The sequence below is a fragment of the Gavialis gangeticus genome, unplaced genomic scaffold, assembly GCF_001723915.1.
Source record: "Gavialis gangeticus isolate Ggan-Ray unplaced genomic scaffold, GavGan_comp1, whole genome shotgun sequence".
NCBI lineage: Eukaryota > Metazoa > Chordata > Crocodylia > Gavialidae > Gavialis > Gavialis gangeticus.
In genome coordinates this window covers 1,660,658-1,673,422 of record NW_017729032.1, presented here as the reverse complement: position 1 = coordinate 1,673,422, position 12,765 = coordinate 1,660,658, and the positions used below count along the sequence as shown (strand labels likewise).

The following is a 12,765-nucleotide window of genomic DNA, read 5'->3' as shown; positions in this document are numbered from 1 at the left end:
GTGTTAGTCTGAAGTGAGGCAGAAATCAGGGTGGATATGCAGCTTTCCCATCCCCCTTCCTCTTCCTTCTCTTTTCCCTGTGCTCCAGCCGCATGCCAGCCTCCTCCCACCACTATAGCCAAGTCCTTTGTGCCCCTAATCAGAGCAGCTTTCCGGGACACCACACTTGGGAAATCCACCTCATACACCACAGTGCGGCTCAGGAGACCCGCAGTCTTGAGGCGGAAATATAGGGAGTCGAAGCCAGCACCCAGAGAGAGGATCTGCAGCAGAAGAACAAGAGACATGTTACCCACTCCAGCAGCCTCTTGGGTATTCATAGAGCAAGAAAATACAGCATACTGAGGTGCCCACATCAAGCCCCAGCAGACTGTCAAGTAGGGGTGCACTGATAGATTTTTTTGGGCTGATACCAATGGCTGATTTTAAACAAGCCGTGTCAGCTGATACTGATCCAACTGCCAATATGCAGCCTTGCTGGCAAGTCTGTTGTGGAGGAAGGGATGGGGGGGAGGGAAGGGGTGTGTGGAGATCAAGGTCCTCCGCGGTGAGAGAGTGGAGCTGGCACTAGGGCCGAGGCAGGGCGAGGTGTTGCACTGCCCAGCCAGGTGGGGCATGGGATGGAGCTATGGTTTGTCGGGGGGCGCAGGGAGGGAGTGGCAGCTCCTACCACTGCATGCATCCCACGAGGGCACGTACCCCCCAGATCAGCGCATGGGATGAGGGTGGGCTGCCACTGCAGGCTGGGGCCGGGGGCAGTATCGGGTTGTTCCTGGCAGGAGGTGAGCCAGGGCTGTGCTTGGGATACGCGGTAGTGGCACTGGGAGCAGAGCTACAGCGAATTTTGGGGTGGTTCTAGCCACCGCCAGCCCTCCCTCCCAGCATTGCCACCCCACCCCAGCACAGCACAGCCCAGCCCAGCACTCCCTCCCTGCCAAGAAAAGCCCAGCACTGCCCCTATCCCCAGCCCACCCTCACCCTGTGAGCAGATATGGGGGGCACATGCCCCCCATGCCCTTCCTGGGCACATGCAGAGGTAGAAGCTGCCCCCCAGATGAACCATGGCTCCATTCTATGCCCCACTCCTGCCCCAGCCCCACTCCATCCCTCACCGCGGGGCCGTGATCTGCCCCCCACCGTGCCCCTTCTCTCCCCAACAGACTTACCAGCCAGACCGGGCTGCTCTCCATGCTGCCAGGCTGTGCTCCTGGCTGCCTGTGTGCCACGTTGTGGCTGCCCACGTTTATCGGTCGTGTTATCGACCCAAAAAAGCTGATTGCCAATACCTCCATTTTCCACGTATCAGTGCCAATCTGACGTACAGACCCTGCCCTCCCCCCAAAGAAGCTCGTCCCTTTTGGCCAGGCTCAGACAATACAAGCAGGCCCGCTGCCAGACGCGTGGCCCTGCCGAGTCTTCCCGGGAAGAGGTCCCAGGCACACGACAGAGCACAGACCGCTCATAAGTCTCCCCGACCCCGTCCCATCCCTGTCCCCATCCCTCCGAATTCACCTGTCTCTGGGGGCAGCCTTGGCTCTGCAGCAGGAACCCTCGCACGCAGCGATCCACGGCTTGGGCCCGGACGTAGTAACCCCTGGGGAACAAAACGCAACCCTGGGACTCAGCTCAGCAAAATAAAGCCTCACCTTCCTGCCCTGTCACTTCCATATCTCCCCAAAAGGTCCTCCTTGCTCTCCTTTTATCCTGCCTGGTGCTCACCCGGGGCGAGTCTGTCACCTGCCTTCAGCGGCTCCGCGCTCAGCTTACCCAGCTCTCCCCGACTCGGGACTGAGCGCGCGGCGCAAAGCAGCACCCGGTGCGGAAACGGGCGGGCGACCTGCCCCCCCCGGGGGAAGGAGTGCCCCTGCCGAGGGGCGCCAGGCCTCACCGGTGGACGAGCGGGGCCCGACGGCGCGTCTTGCTCACGAAGCAGCGCAGGAAGCCATCCTGCACGTAGCCGCGGGCGGCGGCGGAGCATTTGCTGGCCACGCTGCTGTCATTCGTGCCCTGCACCTGCGCGGGGGAAAGGGAGCTCGCACCGGTCCAGGATGACCGACCCCCGGGCCCGCCACTCACCGCCGCGCGCGCCCGCCTTGGACCCATGCCGGAAGCCGCGGCTGCTTAGCAACAGGAAGCCTGCGCTCGCTTCCGGCAGCCCACTTCCGGGTCTCCGGGTGCAGAGCGGCAGGCCCGAGATTATCCAGTTGCCGAGCGGCATAGAGAGCGACCTCCGCGGGGCTAGAGCGGCCGGGGCCGTGGAGCCGCCCTTGCGGGCGGGGGGAGTCGTGCGCGGGCTCCGGGCTCAGTGGCAGCAGCAGGAGTCACGGGGTCGGGGGGGGTCACGGGATCATAGGGTGCAGGGGCCAGCCACGGGGGCAGAGTCCGGGGTCACAAGCACCGGGGCTGAGAACTCAGTGGCAGGCCGTGGGGTCGCAGGGTGTATAGTCGAGGGGTCAGTTATGGGGTCACGGGGTCAGTGGCAGGGTCTGGGGTTAGAGGATCAGGTGTGGGGTCACAGGGTCTAGGGGCCGGTCATGGGGCCAGGGTCTGGGGTCACAGTATTAGGTGTGGGGTCACAAGGACGGGCCGAAAGGTCAGTGGCAGGGCGTGGGGTCACAGGGTCTAGGGCCAAGGGGTCGGTTATGGGGTCAGTGGCAGGGTCTGGGGTCACAAGGACGGGCTGAAAGGTCAGTGGCAGGGCGTGGAGCTGCAGGGTCAGTGGCAGGGCCGGGGGCCCGCTCCCTGCCTGCTCTACTGCCCTGCTCCCTGCCCCATCCCCGGTCTAGCACAAAGGCTGCCTGTGGCAGCGGTGGCCCCCGTGCTGCATGTTGATCGCCCCCGTAGCAGGAGGCCCAGCTGTGCCCTGACTAGCATGAGCAGTTTAATCCAGCGTGGTGACTTGCGCACTCCTCCATCTGCTGTGCCCACATGTAATATTTTCCGGGAGAGACCAATCCCATTCCGTCAGGCTCCCTCTGTGCCAGCCGCTCTTCGTCACCGAGCTGACTGCGGTCCAGCTCGGGAGGGAGGGGTGGAGCCGAGATTTCATGATGCTGCAGCAAAGCAGGGTTGGGTACCAGCCACGTCGTGCTGGCACATCAGCCCCGCTAGCTCATATGCGCATATGAGGAGAGGCCAGAGCCATGTCCGTGTTCCCACAGTGGTAGCCGGGACTGATGCAGCAGTGCGGAGGCACTGAGGGTCCCTTTGGGGTCTGTAGGGCGGAGGGAGAGCTGCAGGGGTGCTGCGGGTCTGCGTGCAGGAAGGGAGAGGCGCGTGCACAGAACGTCCCGGGGAGGTGGAGTCGCCTCGTGCGTGCTGTGCTGAGAGGGGCTGGCGCTGCGTGCCGCGTGGGCCTCGCTGTGCAGCTGATGTTTCCCGTTGGCGTGGACATCGCAGGCCGTGGGGGGCATGTTCAGATGTGCGTAGTCCCCTTCCCCCATTGCTGAGACCCCCTGGGGCTCTGCGCGACACTCGAAGCTCGTGAGGAATGCACAGCTCCCCCCCGACTAACGGAAAACACAGCCTGGCCGCCAGGCCTCAGCCTCTCCCACCACCCCCGGGCAGGGGGGCTGTAATGAAAAGCACTTGCAGCACAGCTATCTATAGCGCTTTGTTTTTGTGTGAGCGGGGAAGGGGCAGGCGTGGCCCTGCCTGACCTCACCCTTGACGTCAAAGGACCCCAAATGAGTAATAGGGAGAGGTCCACGGCAAGCGGCCAGGCAGGGCCCTGCCATGCATGGGCGCGGCCACGGAGGTGCTGGAGTGACAGGCAGACCGGGAAGGGCTAGGTCGAGGGGTGGGGAGGGTGCGACTGCACCCACGGGACCCAGATGGGAGCCTGGAAGTAGATTGAGCCTGAGGAGCATTGCCAGAGGAGCTCCGCTGTAGCCAGGGGCTGTGCTTGGCAGTGAGAATCCAGCACTCCCAGGCAGCAGTGGCCTCCCATCCCTTCCACGGGGCTGTGCTTGGGAGCAACCTCACTGGGACCAGAGCAGCTGTGTGTTTGCCCAGCACACAAGCACCATCTCTGGGGGGCTTTCGTGTGCTGGATTTCCACCCTCCAGTCTGCTTGCGGCTCTCCTGCCCCTGCGGTGTGGGAGGTGGCAGGTTTGTTCCCATGGCCACAGCAGGCGCTCTGGCAAAATGTGGCAGGGGCAGTGCCACAACTGTTGGGCACAGTTAATCTCCAGCACGGTTCTTGGAGTAGAGGACAGCCCTGACATTTGTGTTTGTGCTTCAGTAGCACGGAGAAGGTCCTCTGAGGGATCTGTTTGCACCCAAGGCAAGGATGGGACCTGCCCCACAACTCCCAATTAGAGCCGATCCAAGAAAGAAAAAGGACTGTGTGACTGCTGTGATGAGCTGCAGTTACAGCAGCCAACGGCCTAGTCATTGTGTGCATCATGACTAAGTGTTTCTGAGATGCTGGGAGGATAATATGGCTTTGTGGCTGTGCTGGGAGCTCCTTCCATGCGTGAGGGTGACATGGCAGAAAGCTCAGGGGGAAATTTGATAAGTGAGCCATCAAGGCAGCATTGTTGGCAAGGCAGAGGCAGGGACTCATGGCTCAGTGCCACACGCAAGGCTAGGAAGTGCAAGGAGCAATTGTGAGGACTTCAAAGTCAAATGGTGGGCTTGTGCATTTTGGGGAGTGGCTCTAGGCTTTTGTATTTTGGGGAATGCGCCCTAGGCAGCAGAGGGGCCAAGCTGGGACCAGGATGTGGGCAGAAGTCATCCAAGGGGTCCCCAAAGCCACTGTGATCTTGCCCTCTTGCAGTATGTGTTCTGTGACGCTGCACAGTCTTGCATCCGGTCACACAGGCCTGGAGCTGCCTGGCTTGTTTTTTCTGTTTGCTATCCTCTAGCCACAGCGTGCCAACCCAAACTGATAGTGGGACTGAAGATTGGTGCTGCCAGAGTTCCTGTCTCACATGTCAGGTCTTCCAGTAATCCAGACTCCCTGATTTTGTCCCAGGAAACAAGGTCAGTTTTGCACACCTGTAGAAGAATGAGTAGTGAGTAGGCAGGTTTCAATACAGAGAGGGCAGAGACAGCTGAACTCTTTCGGGTGTGTGGGTTGTTGGAGCAGCATCGGGGCAGGCTGCTCCAAGGGGAATCCCAGGGGACCTGCTGGACATTTGGCTGCTTAGGCTGCTGTAGGCCACAGGACTTCCGTCTCACCTTCTGGACTGGCCTCAGAAGGGCAGGAGCATCGACTTCCTCCAAGCAACGTGCCAGCCTTTATCATGGAATCACAGACAATGAGGGTGGAAGGGACCTCGGGAGACCACATCTAGTCCAAACTCCTGCTCAAACCATGACCAGCCCCAACTGCATTGTCCAGCTACGGCTTTGTTGAGCTGGGCCTTAAACACCTGCAAAGATGGAGCTTCCACCACCTCTCTAGAAAACCTTTTTCCAGTGCTCCACCACCCTCCCAGTGAGACAGTTTTCCCATATATCTAACCAAAACTTCCCTTGCTGCAACTTGAGTCCATTGCTCCTTGTCCTGTCATTTGTCCCCACTGAGACCAGTCCAGCTCCATCCTCTTTGCAGCCTCCCTGTGGAGAGGTGAAGGCTGCTACCAAATCCCCTTCAGATGTGCCTTTCTTCAGCACAGAGCCATACCCTGCGCCGGTGTGACTGCAGCTTGCTCCACCCTCCCTGGGACCTCCTGAGCACATCAGGGCACCTCGCTTTTTGCTCCCCAGTAACGTGGCCCAATCCATATTGAATGAAAGCTCCAAGCATGACCTTGGGTCATCGTAGACCCGTGATTCTCAAGCAGCTGCTGCAGCACCCTGAGGTGCTGTGAGCATGGTCTGAAGCTGTCATGGATGCTGCATAGCATTAATACTGTGAGGTATGCAAACACCTATGTGTGTTCACAAGATAAGCAAGGGAATTTCAAACAGGAATCCAAAGTGTCACAAGCATTCTGACTGCTGCAGTTTTCCTAAGTTCTTCGCAGCATAAGGATTGCTCCTGTGTTTTTCCCGCAGTCAAAAATCAAACGAAAGCCAAGAGCTGGCAATTTTCTGAGGGGACCTTGAGTCTAGAAACATTGAGAGCTACTGGTTTAGGACATCTCCCTCGCCAACCCACTCCGTTGCTGTTCTGAGGTCCTTGCCTTGAAACCCACAAGGGTGGCTTCAAAAATAGGAAAAGCGCAAGATCGCAGAGGCAGCTTTGAAGAGCCTGTTTCAACCCTGCAGTGGGACAACACTGGAGGTGAAGATGACGAACTGCCTACGCACTCCTGCTGTGAATGACGATCCAGCCTCCAGCACTCTCACACTTCTTGCTCACACGTTCAGATCATCACTGTCAGCATTTCTTCAGATATTCCTGGACCTTTTCTTAAGGAAAAAGCTAAGGTTCATTTGATTTGCCCTGGTCTGGTAAAGATAACTGTGACAAAAAGGTTGTCTTTGATTCCATGAATAGTACACTTGCTTGAGTTAAATATTAAGAGAAGAAGTCATCCAAAATGTATGCAGATCAGACCTATTTCCCCTATTTCATCAGTGTACTCACACGTGCTGGGCCAATGGCATTCAAGAAAACAATAACCAAATACATCAGAAATTAAAAAGATCAGAACCAAGACCATGCCTTGAGGATCGCGCTGCTGGTGTTTCCCTCCAAGCTAATAGTTTCCTTTTCTGAACAATCCATTATCATCTCCATTTTAGCCAGTTCTTTATTCATTTTACAGTTCTGATGCTAACCCCCATTGTCTCCAGGTTAGCTAATAATTTCCCATCTGGCAAAATATGGACCCCAGCGTAGATTAAATCAGCTGCCTTTCTCTTGTCCGTAAGCTCAGAATCATAGAAAAATAGGGCTGGATGGGATCTCAGCATGTCATTGAGTCCAACCCCCTGCTCAAGGCAGGATCATCCCTGCCAAAACCATCCTGACAAACGTCTGTCTTGGGCTGCTGTTAAAAGCTTGGAAGGATGGAGATTGCACCGATTCTGTGGGTAGCATGTCCCAATGCTTAACTGTCTTCATAGTCAGAAAGGTCTTCCTCGTGTCCAACCTAAACTTCCTTGCTGCAATTTAAGACCCTTGCTTCCTGCTCTTGCTTCTATGGCCACAGAGAAGAGTTGATTGCCATTCTCTTGATAACCACCCTTCAGATATTTGAAGATTATTATCAAATTCCAGCTCAGTCTTCTCTTCCTCAGAGTAACTCATCCCAGTTCTTCCAACCCTTCCTTGTAAATCATGTTTCCCAGACCTTGAATCATTTGTGTTGCTCTCCATTGGACTCTTTCCAATTTATCTATGTCCTTCTTGAAGTGCAATGCCCAGAACTGACACAGGACTCCAGGCGAGGGCTTACCAGAGCTGAATTGTGTAGAAGAATCAATTCCCTTGACTTGCAGCCAATGTTCCCATTACTACAGCCCAGGATGCTGTTGCCTTTTCTGCAACAAAAGCACATGGTTGACTCATGCTTAGCTTACAGTTCACTATAACCCCCGGTCTTTGTCTGCAGTACCGCAGCCTAGCCAGTTCTCCCTCAGTTTGTATTTGTGCATGACATCATTCCATCCCAAGTGCAGGACTTTGCACTTCATTAATGTCATCCAGTGAATTTTGGATCATTTCTCCAGTTAATCAAGATCATTCTGCGTTCTAGCCCCGCCTGCGGAGTGTCTGCAGCTCCACCCGGGTTTGGGTCACGTGCAAATTTAATAACTCTGCACTCAGTCCCATCCTTCAGGTCATCTGTGAAGATGCTGAACTGTACGAGACCTGGGAGGAACACCACTCGGTACTTCCTTCCAGTCAGACTCTGAACCATTGAGAACTACTCATTTAATGAACTAAATTTGACAGAATTCACATCAGTCTGCTGAAGGACCTGGCCTACGAGACATGGGCACCACTGGCAATGATGTTTGCAGTTGTACATGGCAGGTGGGTCCCAGAGGCTTAGAGATGTGCTAACGGTGCCCTTTATTTAACAAAAGGAGAAAGCACAGGCCTGGAGAACGGTAACCCAGGCCACCTGATCTGAGCACCCGGGACTTACCAGGGTGACTTAGAACATATTCACTTTGCAAATTGTTCTTGCTGCTTCCAAGGGCTTGTCAGGTCCCACCAAAACGCAGTTCAAATAGGCACACAGCTGCCATCTAATGAGCATAAGCTCCGTGCAGCCATGTCCATGTTCTCAGCCAGGTGCCCAGACTGGGGTCATGCAAGTAGGATGACCACCCATCCCTAATTGGGCAGAACAGTCCCAGAACAGGAAACTTGAGTCCTGGTCCCAGGCTACATGACTGCAGGACAGCATTTGTCCCAAATTTGCAGCATTGTTCAGGGATCTGTGAGGAAACAGCGGGGTTCCCCCTTGCAGGTGGGCAGCATTGCAGCCTGCAAGGGGTTGCTGGGAGCGGGACGCAAGGACACCATGTGCATGTGCACACCTGCACACATGCCATGGTGTGGAGTTGTGCCCCACACTGCTGCCAGGGAGGCGGGGGGTGCACGGCCAGCACAGGGCTCCTGTGGGAAAGCCAGCAAGGTGGGGAGCCCACAGCGGGCAGCCCCCATCCGCCCCTGCCCCACTCAGCTCTGCTCCAGCCGTGCCGCCAGCAGAGGAGGGCATGTGTCCCGCCTTTACACGTTAGAAAGGCAAACACCCTAGGTGCAGGCCTAACCCAAACCAAAGCCTGTTTCTATTTCACCCCTTTATACACACTTCTATACACACTTCCCGTACGTACTGTAGCAGTTCATGTGGGTTCTGTCCACGTCAGGATGGTCCTGAGTAGATGGACAAAACTTCAGCCCTGCAGGCTTTTGGCTCCTGCTGCTGCAGGTCTGCCTCGTGGCCTACGCAACACAAACATCTGGAGCAGGAGAAGGAGGTGGTCACCACCTTGATAACCAGCGAGGTGGATGTAACACACCTGGACATTAGCCATGTTTAGACACAGTCCCACGTGCTGTTCTCAAAGCGAGCTAGAGGAATCGGGGCCAGGCAGCGTTGCTGTTGGGTAAACATGCAAGCGGTGGGATAACTGCAACCAAAGGGTGACTGACCAGTGACACACCATTGCCACCGCGCTCAGCATTACCACCTCTCTGCTCTCCATCCTGCTGCCCCGTGACATTTCCTTGGCGTCCGATGCAGCGACGGGCCTCGGGTGCCGGCGATGGACACAGTCGTGCAGGAGCCGTCCCATCCTAGCCTGTCCTGTCCAGCTGACCTCTGCCCAGCCACCACCAAGCAACTTTGTCGGGCACCTCGGCAGCAGCAGGTGTGCGGAGCAACTGCCCAGCGACTGCGTGGCACAGGAAGAGTTGCCGGATGCCGCGGTCACAGAGCTCGTTGTGGGAGAACAACTGGGCTCCCGCAGGAGGGGAAGGGGCATCGGGGCAAGGCTGGCTGTAGAGCCGAAGAGGAGCAGCAGGTCTCCCCTGAGTCACCGTGAGGGCAATAACAACAAGCAACGGCCTCAGTTTCCCCTCCCTGCGGTGGGGCGGCCGTGCTGCGCCTCCTGCCCCAGGGCTGCCCCCTTCGAGGACGCTGTGATGGGAATCCTCCCCCCGGCCCCCTGCCCGTATCCCTGTGCCCAGGATGCTGCTCCCAGCTAGCAGGCTCCAGGGAGTCGCTGGGACCGGGCTCCCCGCCTTGTTTACACCCCGGGCCGGGGTGTCGTCACGCAAGGGCCCCACACGCGGCAGGCGCGTAAGAAAGGAAACAACATAAATAATGCTGGGCCCGGCTTTCTTGTGGCCAGGCCTCCCCGTGCCAGGAACGTCTGGCCTTTGTTCTGGGCTGGGAACGGGTTTCCAGCACGGGGTGGGGGCGGCACTTTCTATTCTGGGGTGGAGAAAGCAGCACCAGGGACGGTTTTAATTAGGTCTCGCTGGCACGGCAGGGAGCAGCCAGGCGGCCGAGGAGCCGTGGGGCCGGGCGCTGGCCGGAGAGGTGCTGCTGGAGGGGATGTGGGGGAGTCCCTCTCTCCTCCGGGGGGGGGTCCCTCCAGGCCGGGGCTGCGGCATCAGGGTACCAGGACGTGAGGATGAGGCCGCAGCAGGGGGGAGCCCTGGGTCTGCCTCTCTCCCACCCCTGGGATTACGGGCCTTCCCCCAGCACCACCTCTGCCCCCCACGAGCATCCTCACACCCTCTCGCTGCACAGACCAGCTTCGGCCCCTTCCTTCGGAAAAGCCCCGCGCTTGGACGTGTGTCACCCCCAGTCCCGCTCTGCGCTCAAGGGCACGCCACCCTGCTCCCCCAGCTCCAGCTGTCAGTTCCGTCGCCGAAACCACCCTTGCCAGAGTCTCCGCTGGTCTCTTCCTCGACAACCTCTGAGCAAAACCATGCAGTCAACCCTGACACCATACCAGACCTCGCACCCGACCCTGCCCCATAACCCAGGGGGACCACGGCAGCCAACAAAGGGTGTTAAATATACGCAGGAGAGATCCAAGGAAGCGGACCTTGCACGCACGACTGAGGAAGGCAACCTGCCCCCACCAGCAGTCTGCACCAATCTGATCCTGGGGGCAGATTCCCTCCTGACCTCTGCTTTTAAGTCAGACCTGTGGGTTTAAGTCAGAAGGATTGGCATCAAAAGCCCCAGGCTCTGCTGTGGCCAACCCCCAGCGCTTCTGAGGAAAAGAAAACCCTGACACACAGCAACAAGATGGGAAGACAAAATTCCTTCCAAGCCCCATGCACCAACCAGCAAAGCCCAGAAGCCTGGAAAATCCCCACAGCAGAGCACAGGCATCAGTATGCCTAGATCATCCCCCACCAGTGCCTGTCTAAGCAAATCTACAGCAATGGAGAGTCCTCCCTTCCCTGGCATCTGTCCCACGGCCTCCCTGCTCTGTCGGGGAAGAAGCGTTTCCAGAGATCCAACCCAAACCTACGTTAGTTTGGCTGAATGGCTGCGCTGTCAAGCCACTGGTCCCCGTCGTCTTGAAATCACGTCCTCCCTCATCCTCCGCGACCCGGTCCCTCCTGCCCCTCCACCTCGTCGGTGGGTGACCCCTTGGCAGGGCAGGGCCAGACTGTTGACCAGAGTGGACGGCTACACCTGGCTCCCCTGGAAAGTCCTCTCTGGCAGATCAGGTGGCCAAGCAGCTATGCTCACCTCCTCAGCTGTGAAAGTAGATGGCAAGAGCTGCCATCCCTATGGACGTGGACGTGGACGTGGACAGTGTGGGGCATCCGTTTGGGTGCAGCGGGACCCGATGCCCATCCTCTGCATCCAGACTTGTCTGCAGACGTCCCGACCCTGCTGTGCCACTGGATTCAGACCGGCTTGGAGGAGAGCGAGCGTGATTCTGCACAACTTTCCCTCACTTCAGTCCAACTCGCACACAAGTCATAACAACATCTATTTGTGGTCATCTTCGAATTCAAAGGATGAACAGATCCTGCTCAGTCAAAAAGGCTTTGGCGAAAGCACTGACCAGCATAGGCTTCATGGGAGCCCTGCCTGGGACACAGCCAGCTTGCACAAGCTGGCACGAGAACACGCGTATACAGGCTGGTACCGCGTGGTGTAGGGCACCAGATAATAGGAAATGTCTGAGATGCATGATGCTGCTGGGGAAAAGAGCGATGGGGACAGGCAAGGTCGGCACTGCATGGTGCAGTGTTGCTAGGATTAAGAGCTGATGGTAACACATGGCCTGGGGTGACTCCAGGTACCCGCTGGACGTAACACGCAGCTTCTTCAATGCATCTTTTGCTCAAGGTGCAGTTTCTAATCGATGTGTTTTGCCTCCTGGTGTGGGCTGGTTTGTACACGATGGGGGCTGGGAGCATGGGACCTTGTGCTGGCAGAGGGCAATGCCCCTTGCACGGGGGTGTGGGGCCCAGGTGTGCCAAGTCTCAGCTCTGCTGACAGGGCCCTGCTGAGCTTGTGCCACCACACTGAGCCTCTGGTTGTTACTGGAGAAGGGGGTTGGCACCACCCAGCCACGCTGGGAACTGGGCTGCAGTGGGGGTCTGCTTCCAGGTAAAGCACTGGGAAATGTGAAGCATTTTGAGTTATTCATAGAGCCAACCCAACTACACTCTCCAGCCTGCTCTTGACAGCGTCCAGGGATGGAAATGCCCCAGCTTGTCCAGGCAGCCTGTGCCAGTGCTTGACCACCCTCAGAGTCAGGAAGTTCCCCCTCATCTCCAGCCTCGGCTTCCTCTGCTGCAGTCTGAGCCCTGTCCCCTGCGGCCACAGAGACAGGCCCATCTCCGTCCCCTCTGCAATCACCTTTTAGGTATCTGAAGACTGTGATGAAATCCCCGCTCCATCTTCTCTTCTCCAGACTCAGTAGCTCTAGTTCTTTCATCCTTTCCTCATCGGTCTTGTTTCCCAGGCTCCTGATCGTTTTTGTCACTCTGTGCTGGACTCTCCCCAATCTCTCCACATCTTTCTTGAAGCGCGGGGCCCAGAACTGGACACAGGGCTCCAGGGGAGACCCCCCCAGCACTGAACAGAGCTGAAGAATCTCTGCCCGTGGTCTGCAAGGGACACCGCTGTTCATACAGCCCACGGACGAGAGTGCACTACTGGCTCATGTGCAGCTTAAGGTCCATTGCAACCCCCAGGTCCTTCTCTGCAGTCCTGCAGCCCAGCTGGCTGTTCCCCAGGCTGTACCTGTGCATGCGGTTATTCTGTCCCAGGTGCAGGACCATGCACTTCTTCTTCATAGATTCATAGATTTCATAGACATTAGGGGTGGAAGGGACCTCGGAAGATCATCCAGTCCAGCCCCCTC

At 57.4% G+C, this 12,765-nt stretch overlaps 1 protein-coding gene and 1 long non-coding RNA gene across 2 annotated transcripts in view; one reads left to right on the top strand and one right to left on the bottom strand.

Annotated features, from left to right (window-relative positions):
* The window catches only part of LCMT2 (leucine carboxyl methyltransferase 2), a 35,528-nt gene extending 33,410 nt beyond the window's left edge, over window positions 1-2,118 (bottom strand). Inside the window, exons 1-3 of the mRNA XM_019525344.1 lie at window positions 1,889-2,118; window positions 1,513-1,594; window positions 180-263 (exon numbers count right to left, since the gene is read on the bottom strand). Coding sequence (XP_019380889.1) covers window positions 180-263; window positions 1,513-1,594; window positions 1,889-2,103 — 381 coding nt within the window. The 5' untranslated portion in view covers window positions 2,104-2,118. The remainder of the gene's footprint in view (window positions 1-179; window positions 264-1,512; window positions 1,595-1,888) is intronic.
* A 1,660-nt stretch (window positions 2,119-3,778) lies between these two features.
* On the top strand, window positions 3,779-6,607 carry LOC109303459. The gene is made up of 2 exons (XR_002099124.1): window positions 3,779-4,986; window positions 5,620-6,607. It is a non-coding gene; the product is annotated as an uncharacterized LOC109303459 (long non-coding RNA).
* Window positions 6,608-12,765: the final 6,158 nt, after the last annotated feature.